Genomic DNA, 14952 nt, shown 5'->3' with positions numbered 1-14952 from the left:
CGAGTGGACTATATACCCACATCACCACTGTAGGGTAACGGGACACTGAAAGCTTTTGTCTGGGGCATTTTTTCTATGCAGTCATTTTAATAGAACCTCCGGATAACACGCTAGATTCCTTCAAATCTTTGAATTTCTGTGGGTTTCCACATACAACATCCAGCTGGACATGACACTATCCGGACTGCGGTAACTACATCCTCGGGTACTGCTACCCGGGCCCCGCGCCTCTCCACGAGTTCATTTAAAGCGCATCAACCTCACCTTGCTACTCCATCCAGACTCGAATTCAATTCACACAATCACAATCCCTTCCAAGGCTGAACTTTCATCACAATGACTCAACTCTCCGACTACCGCCTCCTGACATTCGATGTCTATGGAACCCTCATCGACTGGGAAGGTGGCATTCTCACAGCCTTCCAACCAACACTGGACAAGAACAATGCTGAATTCTCACGCAAGCACCTTCTCACCACCTACCATGAGCTTGAGCGCGAGCAACAAATCAAAACTCCAGACATGCCATACCACCAACTTCTCACCACCATCCACCCGCAATTCACCAACCGTCTAGGCCTCGCAGCTCCCACCCAGGAAGAAAGCACTGCCTTCGGAAACTCAGTCGGCAACTGGCCTGCATTCCCAGACACCGTGGAAGCGCTCAACCGGCTCTCAAAACAGTACAAGCTAGTCGTACTGTCGAATGTGGATCGCGAATCTTTCGCCAGAAGCAACGCGGGTAGTCTGGAGGGCTTCCCATTCGATCTCATCATCACTGCTCAAGATGTTGGATCTTATAAGCCGGATTTGAAGAACTTTGAATATATGCTTTCGGCGGTGAAGAAGACTTTCGACGTTGAGCCCGCGCAGGTTCTTCAGACTGCGCAGAGTCAGTTCCATGATCATCACCCTGCTAGTAAGGTTGGGATTAAGTCTGTTTGGATTGAGAGGCCTGGTGCTACTATGGGTAATTTGGAGGAGAATATTTATGATTGGCGGTTTGATACTTTGGGTGATATGGCCGATGCTTTGGAGGCAGGGCAGTGAGCAGTAGCAACTCTATCTTTCTACGTAGTTACTAGATCTTGAATAAAGACAAATCTTAGGTTTCAATTGATTCTTTAGATTGTATGGCTATCTTACAGATCACCTTGAGGAAATGTGCTATGGCCCTGCGCGACGAGATCACCGATCTATATCGAGGACATTCTTCCGAAACATGGTTAGTTCGATTGCTCGATAAAAACAATATGCAGAAAACATCAGAGTTCCCACAATATGAATCTAGTAATGCACTCAATATCATAAAACATAATCTTTGAATTCCCTTCCAAGCACACTTGAGTCAATTCCGGCTCATCGCACTTGTGGGCGAATAACCTCAGCTCCCGGGTACACTCACCCGGCCATCCACCCAAGTCCCCAAATCTCATTCGCAAAGCCCTGGAGGCGACAAGAATCGTTGATCTTTTTTCTTCTTCAAAATTTCAATAATTCCACTCTCCAAGTCCTCCAATTCACACTTCTCATTTCCCTAACTCACCATCTGGGTAACACCAAGTCCGCGTTAGTCCATCCATGATGGCCCTACGACAAATGAGCACCAGCTACTGCATGGCAGTTGATCTCTTACAAAAAATCACGATAATCGACCTCGTCTACCTCTTTATCTTCACAACACTACTCTCATACTCTTTATCCTCTATTTGGGTATATCTGAGACCATACGAAGAAACACCGCCCAGAGCCTTGAATCCGCACAGTCTGACTTCCAGCGACAAAATGGGGACAAAATTGGAGGCTTCAATTGATTCCCTGACTGCGCAGTTAGAGGTTGAGTATGATAAGATCAAGAAGCTGGTGAGTTGGGATACGAGCTTGGAGACTGGAGCTGTTTTGTTCTAATGATTATCAGTATGATTGACGGATAGTCCATGGCTATCTTTATCTCAAGGGTGTTATCCTTGCATGCGAAGCTATCTCCCTTGATCTACGCGAAGTATTTTGAGAATGGTCGATTTGAGATAGGGTGGACAGGGGAGTCTCAAGTCGAACGAAGCTGATTGATGAAGTTCGATCCAACCGTCGCCAAAGGCAATGAGATGGATTCAGGACAATTTACTAGATCTCATGACCATGTAAGGTTATATGAAACTGCGCATAATAATTAAGTTACCATTGAAGAAAGTAAATGACACCTGGGCACAAGACATAAGGAATACGAACAGAGAACAGGGGATAGGGGGAATGGAACGCCAATCTACAAAAATAAGACAGACAAATAATAAACAGACAATAAAACGAGCCCATGGAAAAAAAAAGCGAAAGATATCAGAAACACCCTCGCTAAAGGAAGGAGAACGAGAACGCCTCGACATCTATGCATGGAAACACGAAAAGATGCAGATAGCAAATAAAAGCCAGCGCTGAGCTCAACCCTGAGCTCTATGTATACAAAGCACAAAGCAGGCGAGCCAAGGCAGGAAGATAATTTTTTTCTTTCTTTCTTTACAGGATACTCCTGCTAGCCTGGCTGCGACTTGCCAAGCTAGCGCGACTGGGACTTGTGCGGCTGGGCTCGTCTTCTTCCAGGACGTCACTCAGACGGGTTGGGTGGCGATGACGTGGGGTCATGGACTCCCAGCCTGGGCCCCAGCCGGCGCCGCTGTAGTCGGCAGCCGAAGTGGGCGGGTAAGGGGCTTGCAGGGTGGCGGATGTTTCAGCGGAGGTGTAGGCTCCCTCTGGGTAAGGGGCGGCAGGGTGGTCGTATTCTTCGCTTTCCTCGGAAGCGGGACCGGGGGGATAGGTGAGACCTTGTGGGTCGTGGGCGTAGTGGGGATAGTCGTCGTCGGCCTCGCTGCTTCCGACGTAGGAGCGGTCGTCGGGCTCGGAAGTGGCAGGGGCGGGATATTGGGGGGTTGTGGTTTGGTGCTCATAGAGTGGAGCTGGGTAAGGGACTTTGGAGGCGGGTGGGTCGGTCTTCTTGGGCTCGATGAAGGGGTCGGAGCCTGTGGGAGACATTGGGGTTCCGTCTTGGTAGTACTGGGCACCTGAACTTGGATCAACGGGCTTGCCATAGGCATCTGTGGCCAGAGCTGCGGCAGCTGCGCCGGTGGGATAGGCTCCTTCACGAGTCTGAGAGCGAGTGGTGTTGTGGCGGCTCGGAAGGCCAGAAACCATCGGTACCACCTGGACGCCGCCGACAAGCGTGGGCTCGCCGTTGCGGAGGGAGTTGGTTCGGTCTCGCTCTTCTTGCTCACGACGGCCAAGCTCTTCCCATGCGCGGCGTGCTTCCTCTTTAGAGATTTGAAGTTCGCGACGCATTTCCTTGAGAAGCTCCTCGGCTTTCACTTTGTCTTCCTCGGATTTCTGCCCGGCAGCGGCTGCCTCAGCACGGCTCTGGCGCTCCGCTTTGATCTGGCGCTCCAATTCTGCTTGCGTTTCCTTTGATCGCTCTTGCTCGGCGCGGGTGTCGAAGAACCAGCGCTGGAACTTGCGCTCAGAAGAGGCACGCAGGCGCTGGAGCTCTACAACCGCGTGGAACAAGTTTGCACCGGCGGCAGACAAGTCTGTGATTTGTCGAGCCAACTGTTGGCTAAGTGGATCGCGCTCCAGATCATCGTTGTTCTGTTCAAGTTTGCGCATCCAATAGCTGGTCAGGCCTTCCCAGTGAGAAGACAAAGTCTCCCATCGCTCGAATGCATGCGGGAAGCCAACGCGCTTCGGCTGTTGCAGCGTTTGCTGAGAGCCGGTCTGTCCTGCAGGGGGAGCCTGTGCCGGTTTCGCAAACACACCAGAGCCAGTCTGAGCACCAAGGGCAGCGGCACTCTGGGAGCGAGCGTGCTGAGGCTTTTGGCCAGACACAGGTGTCGGTCGGGATTGACCTGCAGCCTGACCTGCAGCAGCAGGCGGAGGTGCGTTTTGGAACTCGGATGCTCTACCAGGGGGCGCGGAATCTCCCGCTGGTCGGTAGCCAGGCGCCGATCCTGAAGGGATGGGTGCAGCTTCGGCTTTTTGCCCTTCAGGCGCCCTGGAAGCTCTGGGAGGTCGAATGCGAGATTGCGAGACATTGTCTCCAGAGCCGCCAGCAGCGTACTGTTGAGCCTGGGCCTGGGCCTGAGCTTGGGCCTCGACGTGAGCCTGTTGCTCCTGTGCCAATTGCTGACGATCCAGTTCTTCCTGCTCGCGCTCTCGGGCATCGTGTTCTGCTTTGCGACGGGCCTCGCGATCCCGGCGCTGTCTCATGATATCTGTCGGTGTTCTGACACCACTCGGAGGTTGCGATGTTCCCGAAATGGGATTTGGGGGTACACGGGGGCCGCCATTTTGAACGCGGCCATTACCCACAGGCCCAGCGGGGCCAGCAACGCCTACCATGTCTGACATAGACGCATTCACTTCGTCGTAATCTGTGGAAAGCTGGAAGGGACCACGGATGGCGTCTTCGAGCGCGTAGAGAATGGCCGAGGCGGTGCGCGATGAGACACCGGTGGTTCTAAGTGGCCAGTATGAAGTGTCGAGGAGCTGGTATGGGTCGTCGACGGTGGACCCGTTGTCGTCAGTGTGCGCTTCGGAGAGGGCCGGACGTAGTGCGGCGATGCCACTGGTAGGAGGGTGTCGTACAGAGGCCGGGGTGATATGCGCCGGCCGGGGTGGAGGAGGGTGTGCACCTGAAGCGCCTAAAGATACAGCTCGACGGTGGAGCGATTGAGGATTTTCCGGTCGTCGGGAGACACGTCTCAATGTACGCTGGGAGCCAGCAGCACTTTGAGGTCGAAAGGGAGTCTCAGCCGAGGCGGAGGTATTAGGTCGTTGGGCAGTCGGCTGGCGCTGCGGTGCAAAGGTCGTAAACGTGGAAGGGTCGTGAGAATCGTGGGCTTCGTCAGACACTCTGTGGATGTGTCGAGACACCTCTAAGAAGGGTCGGTGAAATTGCGGAAAAGACGACAATGCGAGGAATGCGAGGGTTGCGTCACTGAGTAGATAGGTCTCACAGGATCGCGATCGCAAGATTGTCGATCGCAGAAGGTGTGATGAATTACAGCCCTACAGGCTGTTGGAATTGAAATCTCAATCCACGTAATAATAACGCAATTGATGGAGAAAACAGAAGTTCTCAGGAGTTGTCGAAGCGTGGAAAAGAATTGGAGACCTCGGAGGTGGCTGGTTAATTGAGATGGCTGGGGAGTCGCCGCAGCTTGGAGCTGCAGCGCGCCAAACGTGTCTCGGGGATCATGTACGAAACGTCGAGTCAGCTTCAAATTGGGAGGAAAAAGAAAGGAAAAAAATTGATGAGAGCAGATGTCAGATTGGGCCGAAGCTTCTGAGAAATACCACGGGGCGTGCCGCAAGTGTGATGGGCAGGAATGCGGTCTCCGCTGCCCTAATTGACCTCCAGGGCTGGACTCGAGGTATCTTCGCTCTCGCTCAACAATTTGAGATTCCAGTACTTTGTGCCAGAGAATATTTCTTCCAAGTTTTTAGGAGCTCTGTACTATTGTAGTCATGCAGCAATGCTTGAATAAATGCTGTAACGCAGTAGCAACCGGGCAGTGATGATTCTCTCGCACAGACGTGATGATCCACGCAGAATCAGTCAATTATTAGGGGAAAAACACCCAAACAGAAGTGGATAGCTAAATCAACTGTGCCATGGTTCCAGAATGGATTGTCGGTCGTACGCGAGTGGCTCCGTGAGAGCGCCTAAAAATATATAGATGCGCTGGCAGTGCGTCATGCTGATATATATCCCGTTCTATACCAAAGCACTTAAGTTTCATAAATATATATACTTCCAGGGTTAGTAGTTACAATGTACTTTGACATCGACTATAATAGCAGGGAGAATACTCGAAATTGTCTGACTGGATCAGGACCCATTCGACCCAACGGTTCACTTCGCACCGGCGCGGTCTCCAATTCATGGAACGAACTACTCCACATGAGGGGGACTTGAGGGATTGCGGCCGGCGATGTTCCAAGGTTCTCGACTAGTGAAATTAGTGCGATTACTTACATCGAAGTCGAAAAAGTGAAGAAAATACTAGTTAAATTTTGACATTCTAACATTCTACGAATAATAGCTAAGTGTTGTTATATTCCAAGATTCTCATGTATACTATAGGCAGTGTAAGTTGACAATGCCACAGTGCATACTCCGGACTCCGCATCTTCACATCCCCCGCAATGACATCAACCTCTCCATTGCGCCTCAGACGAACCTCCCCCCCAATGCTTCCTGGTCAGACCCCCAATGGCCTGAGAGGTAAGCCTCAAAAGTCTGCGATAAACACCTAGGTGACCCCTACAGAAACGAATCTAGCCCACCCCCTCGCAACTTTGGAATAGCCAATTTCCATCAAGCCAGGAGTAAACTACTACTCCATCCTCCGTACAGCTCACCGAGACAACCAAAACAAATAATGCAGCTATTACATACTCTACTATAGCAACGAAAGACCACCGACACAACCCTAGGACAGGAATCCAAAGGCCTGGACACGCCCTCCTAAGAAAGAAACGCAAGGGCCTCGTCGGAAAATTTGATCCCTCAATCGGGCCGGGGAAGGGTCCGGATGCACGACTGCCACTCCCGGACTCGACAAGATCCAGAATCGAGGTGGGTTTCACCTATGCCTTGCAGCCTGCATCTGAGAAACTGGAGCTTGGGTAGTTTGAGTGGTGTTTCAGTTCCCTGTCCAAGGACCTGGGATTGTCTGAACCAATCACGGGAGGATGTCTCGCAAGAGAGTTCCGGGGATGGTGAGAGAGCTCCCATTCTAGTAGAGATCTGGTTAAGCAGTGGTTGTCTGGAACTTCGATCGTGGTGATCATTGAGTAGCTATTTTAAAGATAGGGCAAGGAGTCCGGGGGATGGAGGGCGGCTTCACTCCTCGCCTGTAGGGGGATCCCTTATTGGATTTAGAATTAGAATTAGAATTGGATTTCAGAATTGATGATGTTGCAGTGTAGACGCTGGTCGGCCCACGGGGAAGGATTTTGCAACTGAATCGTTGACTATTGGTATCCGTCGCGCGGCGAAGGAATGTGACGGAGAGGATGGGAGGCGAGGGTTTCTGCAGAGGATGCAGTGGGTGCATCCCCGAGGAGTCAATCGCAGTGAGATCGCGAACAGTGCATGAACTACGGAAGCGACGATGGAAAGCTGGACCTGCCGATCAGGGGCGCAAAGTACTTATATGATCCGCTGCACTGCGGCTGTCGGTATAGCGGGATGCATGCAAGTCAAACTTTCCAATTGGAATGTGGGGTTTATTGATCGGGCAACGAAGCAGATGTCTTGAAAGCATTTGTTTCGATGTTCAATATGTCATCGTAGACGAGTTCGATAGTGTACGGGGATACGGAGGTAGAGCGAACCTAGAGAAGGGATCTATAAAAACGACCGAGTAAACTTTACGGAGTAGAAACTGACACATTGCACCAAGTGATGTCAAATTAGATGTCTAAGAGAGTCATAAAGCCAAAACACCTAATTCAGAACATATGAATGGTCGCGAAAAATTTATTAATGCTGATTGATCGAGGGTAAATGTGATCTATCAACTGTCAAGGCGGGGGGCGCCAACCGTCCAGGGAGAAAGTTAGGAAGTCAACCGTCGACCCCCGGCTTAAGTCTCATAATAGCCCTCTTTGCAGAGAGGGCTAAAGAGGATTAGCGAGGACTGTCTAGGATAATCCAGGAGGATCTAGGAACCAGGCACAGGTGCTCCCTCACACAGAGGTGGTGACACGGCATTGTACAAAGACTTAATAGAAGGCCCAGCCACTACCAAATACTCCCAAAGCATTACCTTAAGCCTATGACGTCGTGGCTGGGAGAACAATTTCCGAAATGGAACGTGAACATTGAGGCTCTCGGTTGCTAGGAATTACTGGAATGTGTGCATACGATAGAAGGACCAGAAAAAAAAGTACCAAAGTGACAAGGTGTTGGCGATGGCGATCGGCGCTTGGGCTCTGATATCTCACATTTGGTCTTTAGGAAGGTTGATATTTTTTTCTTCTCACCTTCGCTTCAATTCGTTCCATTGGAACGTTGAGTGAAGGGTAGGACAAGCATGAACCGTAGCACAAGAAGGTACGAATAAAGTGATCTCAGTGGGAAGCACCAAAAAGAAACCAAAAGCACCAAAACAAACAAAAGAGAGGAATACTTCGGACGGATCGAGTTCCGCGCCCTTGCTCGACCCAATCGAGGGTCCTTGCTGCATCCCTACGGAAGGGCATGTAAGGTTAGATAGGTCATGATCGTCTATGTCGGTCTTTTGTTTACATTGCAGCATGTCTGTGTTCTCTCCGACTAGCCACCGGGTCATTCTATACTTATTTTTGTGATCTCCCTGGCATTCCGAATCACTTCTCTCCTTCTCATCTGTGTTCTGTGCTCTGTCTCTGTGCCCTGCTCTGTGCCCTGTCCGACTATCTGTGCCTTGGGGTCCTTGCCTTTGTCTCTCACTCCCTCTCCCCACTCATTACACACTATTCCATGGCTCACGGAGGATTACATTGTCCAGGCGAGTTGGACGTGCTGTACACAGATCGTAACAGATCGGAGACAACCATTTGCTACCCTTCACCCTCCCCCGCTAAGCGCGTTTCATCTTACTACCCTAAATTCGGCCCCAAGGTCGTTGAAGACTCCAATCTCGATCCTTTCTACCTTGAATCATCGCTGGCCGCCACACCAGATTGGGATTCTTACGATTCAGAGATGCGCAATGATCATTTCGACAACAACAGCCAGTACTATTCTTTGTCCTTGACCAAGGACCTCCACAATTCGTTACAATTCCCTGGACCTGACCGATCCACACTCGCCCAAGTAGAGCTTGAAAACAGCCTACGCTTCCATCGATACACTCCTTCCACAGAGGAACGGAGCCCTCTACACAGCAGCCACGACTCCTTCAGCTCCGTACAGACAGACAGCAGCACCCCGGACTTGACACCGAGCAGCTCATTCTCTTCATCTCACTCTTCTACCGACTGCCCGGACGTTGTTCTTGGGGCTACCGAGCAATTGTACAAGCACGCCCAGGAAGCTCAACAAGAGCCTCGCCGTCGGTTCTATCTCCCAGCTTCCACCCCTCCAACATACTCACTTCCTCCCCCACCTCCACCTCCAGTGGCTCCTCTGATTACTGATACTCGCCCTACCACTCCTTGCTACCAACAATCCAACGAATCCACCACCACTATCACAATGGGCTACGAGGACGCCACAGGCTCAGTCTCCTCGCGCTCTCGCCGCAGGAAGCAGCCTCCCACCCTCAACCTCTCTCGTGGCACCAGTGCTCACAGCCACGGACGTAAACAATCAGGCCCTGGATCCCGGCCTCCTCTTGATCCTTCCATGATCTCCCCACCCTGTCTTATCAACCCCGTCACCAAAGAGCCTCATATGACCCACTTCGACCAAGCTCTCTTCATTCCAGCCAACGACTGCCCTAGTCCAGTTCCTAGCCCCGTGGCTAGCTCTCCTCCGATCTCCCGCCAGTGGACCGCCACATCCATGGAGCGTCCATCTACCTCTACATTTGATGCTCACTGTGAGCAGTCAGTCTGGGAGTCCGACTCCGAATCTGAATCCGTGGGCCGCAAGTCGATGTCTCGCAAGCCCATCGATACTCTTCGCAAGGTTCGCAGCCGCGCTAAGCTCCGCGGCGCTAAGTCGCAACCTAGACTTCACAATGCTATGATGGATGATCACATCACGGAGAAATTCCCATGTATGCCAGATGATATTCTCGGCGAGCCTATCTCCGAGATCTACCGTCCCAGCATGGATCGACCCAGCATCAGCCGTCCAAGCACCAGCCGTGACGTTCCACGCGCACACCACGCAATGCAAACGCTGCGCCTGGTTGCTCCCTCTACCACATCTCTCACCCGCCCTCCCCGTTCTCGCAAGAACAGCAGCATCAACAGCTCAGACGTTGATCGCTCCGCCGCCGCCGCTTGGCAGGCACAGTACCGTCGCCGCCAACGCTCCGACACCCCCGAATACCCCAGCTCATCCTCAGAGCGCAGCGACAAGGAGAAGCTCACCTCGCTCTGCCACGAGCAACACTCCCAAGCCACCATCCCCGACGCCCTCCGCGAACAGCGACCTCTTTTCCAGCGCTTCATGGACTCCCTGCGATCCCTGAACTGCCAGAAGCCCCAAAAGTCTCATAAGAAGGCAAATGTTACCACCATCTAAATGCATCCCTCGGCGTTCCGGTTCTTTCTCCTGCATTTTGGCCAGTTACCTGCTACAACATTCAAGCTTCTCACGATCCCTCCAACGATTCCTTTCGATGTTTCCCACGTGTTCTCATATGATCATGATCATGAGCACCATTACACTCTCTACGCATCCGCAATATCTGCACACAATGAACCTAATGATCTTCCAGATCTGTGGCTGGATTTCAACGCTCCACAAGACGCTCTCTGAACGCGCTTCGCGCTATGAACCAATGCCTGGTCCCAAGACCATGATTACCGACTCACGACTCGATACCCTCGAGAATTCTATCTTTAATTTTCCTTTAATTTTATGTCTTTGCATTCTGCTTGCTGTACCACCATCTTTGTCAGAGCCTTTCGCTAGCTCGTGTTCTTCCATCTTGTCTTCGGCCTTTCGTCCGATCTTTTCTTTATTTTTTGTCTGTATTTCAAACATAGAGGAAAATGGCGCTTTGGCTTGGTCCTTGTCATTGACCTAAAATTGCATTTCTTGAATTCTTACCTCAAAAGCTATCGTCTTTTTTGCAATTAAGCATAGACAAAAATAGAGAACCCTTGACAAATCTACCCCATCATTGCTCATAACTACCATTGTTGTCTAGGAGATAAACTGTAGATTCTTTGGAATGTTGAAACCTCCCACATTCACCCAAATAAGGTATCCCCAATACTACTGCGACATCCAAGCACTCCAAACCGCGTCATCACCAACTACCTCTAGGTACTCCGTACAGCATCTTCCACAACGCTCAGACACCCAAGGGAAGAGCAAGAGCGAAAGCCCCATGAAACGCCCCAACCCTTGAAAAGGTACAAACGAAGCCATCAAACCTTCCCCCTCCCCTTCGACCAAAAACCTACGCCCTCAGCTCCTGTCTGAGCTCACTTTCCACCCTATCCATTAATCGACAGCAGATTAAAGCCCCGGCCACGTCAGCAGTTAGGCATTTCAATTGACCACTTTCCAGCGGGTATCAGTGCCCCGTGCCCCGTCAGCATGCAGCTGTCTCGGTCTAGACGCGACAGGGGTTGTTTCCTGGTCCTGGGTCCTGGGTCCCGGGTTTGTTCTGGGGCCGTTAGTGCGGATCGTTAGTTTACTCATCGAATGTACTCCGTACTATTTTCATCTGTTTAAGCCTCGGGGACGCCGGATGGGGGTTCCGATGGGGCTGATGTGTCACTTAGAATTCATGATCGGGTTGGGTTGGGTTGGTTAGGGCTTTGCTTTCGGTCTTTGGGACGGGCGCGGGTAGGGGTACGGAGTACTTTCGGGTTGATTGTGTGTGCTCGCCATTCAATTGATTTAACCGTTGCTGTTTGATCTATCTGAATTCTTCTATAGAAAGGTCAATGGCCATGTACAGTACGAAGTACTCCGTACGGATTACTATTGCCAAACTCGTCGTGTGGAGAACGACCCTTGCATCGATCGCCAAGAAAGTACTTTGGCCTCGGTGGGAATAGCGTCGACGTCCGGAATACGGAATACCGAGGGCTTGAGGGCTCGATCTTAGGAATTCTCTCTTGCAACAGCATCACACAAGCTTAAACAAATTACTACCATCCCATTCGCCCATTCATTCAGCACGAACCTCTCGCGTTCCCCTCAATCTGATCTCTCATCCTGAGGTATGCAACTAAGGTGATCTCCCAATTGCCACTTTGACAGGTAGCGCTAGACAGGGGGTTGACTCGCGCTAAATTGATCGAGGGCTAAGGCTCGGCCGGGTTTGCACTTCCGTCAGGTCGTCACATGCAAGGCATCCCGACCGGACGTTGGACTTCAGCCCCGAGACCCGCTTGGGTTATTAGTACGAGTAGTTTCAGATCTATCGGATATTGTATGCGAGGATGTGGGGAGCTCGATTTGGTACGGAGTATTTGGTGAGTTGTGGGCCGTTCGTGCTTTTGTCGACCGTGTCAATGTACGGAGTACTTGTATCTGATCTATCTGATTTGCCTCGTGGTTGGCACAAGTGGTCGCAGTTCCTTTTCCAAATCACTGTCTAATTCGCTTGTTTGAAGGAATTGGGGTTCATGTCTTAAGGCTGGAGTGGAAAATTTGGACATCGCAACAGCCATAGCAACAACCGTTGCTACAGTTCATTGCAGACACCCCAGCGTCAGTGTCTCAAACGGACAGACAGCCCGGACCGGGCTTCCCCATCCCGGTGCATCAACCTTGCAGCGGGAGTAGCAGCAGCGGATACTGTTCCAGGTGTCTGGGCACTAGTACCAGTAGCACGGAGTACTCCGTAGGCAGGGCCAGGTAGCCAAGGGCGATCTCACTCAGCGCGGAACGGCAGCCCCGAAAGACACGACCCGCCCATCTGCAGATATTGATTCTGCAGGGAAATAGTACCCCCGTAGCCTCAGCGACTAGGAGCGTTCCAACCCGTAGATCTTCAGAGCAATGACGGACTGCGTTTATGGGCGTCGTATCGATGACAAAGTCTCCAGTCAAGCCGTGATGGACTCTGCACAGGAATGAAACATCTTCAACTCTGCTCCACAGTCTGGCCCTCGCCCTTGTGTCCCTGCTCGTTCTCCTCCTTCTCCTTCTCCTTCATCTCCAGAGCCTCCATATTCTCCTCCCACCGCGGCACCGCAGCAGTAGCCTCCCACTTAGCGATGACCGGGTCCCCCTTCATAGCCAGCTGTGTCTCGGCCGTCTCCTCTCCCTGACCAGCAGGAACAACCTCCGTAGCCCCATCTCTTTCACCCCCAGAAAAAACAGCCTGCACATCCAACTCCTTCAGCGCAGCCTGGTACAGCGAGCGAATTTGCTCTTTCTTCGCACGACGCAGTTCCGCAATCTCCTCATCATTCGTCTCAGTGCCAGTAGATGACGTTGCCGCAGCGGGACCCCGCACAGGCTTCTTCACGACGCCCGGCCCGCTGCGCTCTTCGAATCCGCGCAATAGCCCCTCCATTATGCCGAGGACTGTACCAGCACGCATGCCCATCTGCGCGCCCACGGGAAATCCGGCGTCAAAACCATCTTGCACATGGAGGCCTTTGGAGCTTGAGGTGCCGTCGCGGTATCCGGCTGTGACGTGCTGGCGGCGGAGAGATGGTAGGTCGGAGGGTTCGGAAGCTTCTGTGGCTGCGCGGGTCGGGGCGTTGAGCTTCCTTTCGCTCCGTGGTGGGGAGGAGCCGAAAATGTCATCGAGGGAGTTCTCTTCGTTTTTATGTGTGGATGCCATTGTTGCTGAGGTTGGGAAAGTGGTGAGTTGCGAGAGAAAAAAAAAGTCGATAAGAGTGGATCAGGCGGGGTTGGCGATCCGAAGTATACGGAGCTTCATTTGCTTTGGTTCTTCACTACTCTGCAACTGTGTATGCTTCATATTCTACAATCAATGAGGTCTTGCACTGAAAATAGTCAAATGGCGCAAAACATCGTAAGATATCCCCGAGCAATGGGCCGGCCCCCAAATTAGTACTTTGAATGGCCCCCTCTAAACAAAGCACCTGAGCTCAGTACTTTCCCTTTCACGAACAACCCAATATACCCTCATACCTACCATGTCGCGACTCCTACGTCTAGTAGGCTACAGCACCGTAGCAACAGGAATCGCCAGCTACGGCATCCACCGCAAACTGACCGAACTGGAAGAAAAGTACCCCGAACTTCCCCCATCAACAGGCAGCCAAGCACTACAAACCCCTCAAGACCCAATTACACAGCACTGCGCCTACACGAACATCTACGCAGCCACGATTCCACTCGCAGCCCTCCAAGCCCGAATCCCAAGCCCCAAGCCCCCAACAACAATCGAGCTCGAAAACGCCTGGGCCAGATCTGTATTCGGCAGTCGAGTCCTCCGTGCCGAAGGCCTTCTAATAGGCCTATTTACAAATTTGTCGCTCTCGCCATGCGACACAGGGGCGTCAGAGGCGGGGTTTTTGCCTTATGAGAATGGCGCGCCGCGTCTGCTGCTGAATGGGGGTTTGCAGGTGCAGCGACTTCCCGGTGCCGATGGTGATAGTAATGGGTTGCTTGTCTCTATGAGATTACCGGATGGACCACGGGTTTTCTTCGAGAGGATTGCGGCGTGGGGGTATCCGTGGCGGTTGATGACTTGTGTCCGGCATGAGATGAGCGTGTCTGGGCCTTTTGAAGTTGAGGGTGAGAAGTTCGTTCAGGTGCGGTTTGCTAGTGCGCATGACTATGAGGTTTTTGATGTGGAGGGTGGATTGGGGCAGCAGAAGGTGCTTCCGGGTTGGAGTATGAGGCTGCATCGTGGATTTGCAAGATATGTGCTTGATTCTACGGTGGAGGAGGTTGAGCGAGGGGGTTGAAGAGATGAGTGGCTGAATAGTGAGCCTGGGGGTTGTTAAACATTGTATTGTACATAATCTCCACTTTGGGGAGTTATTTGGGCATTGCATCTCATGGTGGTGTGGTTAAAACAGGTCAGGTCAACATGAGCTGGTTCAGCCGACAGGGCACAGAGCGTAACTGTTTGTTGGGTACTTCATAGCTTCAAGACTGGCAAAGCCGCCTTCCGACGCATCGGGTATACCCTTGAGGGTTCGCTGAGCCCTCAACCGCCATTGCAACTGGACCATACACCATACTGGATGGACTACACGACCCGGCGTGTGCCCGGCTATTGCGCCACCGTGGAAAAGGCGAGCTATGAAGCTCGGTCTGTGCAGACTGGGAAGTGTTCCCCAATCATGGAACACAGC

The 14952-nt window shown here is 52.0% G+C and overlaps 7 protein-coding genes across 7 annotated transcripts; 5 read left to right on the top strand and 2 right to left on the bottom strand.

Moving 5' to 3' along the window:
- Nucleotides 1–336: 336 nt before the first annotated feature.
- On the top strand, nt 337–1050 carry N7506_004804 (putative haloalkanoic acid dehalogenase; the record flags this gene model as incomplete). Its single annotated transcript, XM_056954098.1, has 1 exon — nt 337–1050. One exon carries the CDS (start codon nt 337–339, stop codon nt 1048–1050), a length of 714 nt encoding a protein of 237 aa, XP_056812987.1.
- Nucleotides 1051–1584: 534 nt separating this feature from the next.
- N7506_004803 (uncharacterized protein) lies at nt 1585–1908 on the top strand (the record flags this gene model as incomplete). Its single annotated transcript, XM_056954097.1, has 1 exon — nt 1585–1908. One exon carries the CDS (start codon nt 1585–1587, stop codon nt 1906–1908), a length of 324 nt encoding a protein of 107 aa, XP_056812986.1.
- Nucleotides 1909–2511: 603 nt separating this feature from the next.
- N7506_004802 (uncharacterized protein) lies at nt 2512–5946 on the bottom strand (the record flags this gene model as incomplete). Its single annotated transcript, XM_056954096.1, has 2 exons — nt 2512–4914; nt 5908–5946. The coding sequence occupies 2 exons, from the start codon at nt 5944–5946 to the stop codon at nt 2512–2514; spliced, it is 2442 nt and encodes an 813-aa protein (XP_056812985.1).
- Nucleotides 5947–6234: 288 nt separating this feature from the next.
- On the top strand, nt 6235–6676 carry N7506_004801 (uncharacterized protein; the record flags this gene model as incomplete). Its single annotated transcript, XM_056954095.1, has 2 exons — nt 6235–6268; nt 6453–6676. 2 exons carry the CDS (start codon nt 6235–6237, stop codon nt 6674–6676), a joined length of 258 nt encoding a protein of 85 aa, XP_056812984.1.
- Nucleotides 6677–8512: 1836 nt separating this feature from the next.
- On the top strand, nt 8513–10228 carry N7506_004800 (uncharacterized protein; the record flags this gene model as incomplete). Its single annotated transcript, XM_056954094.1, has 1 exon — nt 8513–10228. The coding sequence occupies one exon, from the start codon at nt 8513–8515 to the stop codon at nt 10226–10228; it is 1716 nt and encodes a 571-aa protein (XP_056812983.1).
- A 2527-nt stretch (nt 10229–12755) lies between these two features.
- On the bottom strand, nt 12756–13463 carry N7506_004799 (Yae1 family protein; the record flags this gene model as incomplete). Its single annotated transcript, XM_056954093.1, has 1 exon — nt 12756–13463. The coding sequence occupies one exon, from the start codon at nt 13461–13463 to the stop codon at nt 12756–12758; it is 708 nt and encodes a 235-aa protein (XP_056812982.1).
- Nucleotides 13464–13782: 319 nt separating this feature from the next.
- N7506_004798 (uncharacterized protein) lies at nt 13783–14559 on the top strand (the record flags this gene model as incomplete). The annotated part of the gene is made up of 1 exon (XM_056954092.1): nt 13783–14559. The coding sequence occupies one exon, from the start codon at nt 13783–13785 to the stop codon at nt 14557–14559; it is 777 nt and encodes a 258-aa protein (XP_056812981.1).
- Between the last annotated feature and the right edge of the window lie 393 nt (nt 14560–14952).

This window comes from Penicillium brevicompactum (genome assembly GCF_028827555.1).
Source record: "Penicillium brevicompactum strain IBT 35665 chromosome Unknown utg000003l_segment0_segment0, whole genome shotgun sequence".
NCBI classification, from domain to species: Eukaryota; Fungi; Ascomycota; class Eurotiomycetes; order Eurotiales; family Aspergillaceae; genus Penicillium; species Penicillium brevicompactum.
Note: the sequence above shows the minus strand (reverse complement) of the source record. Positions and strands in the feature narration are given on the sequence as shown.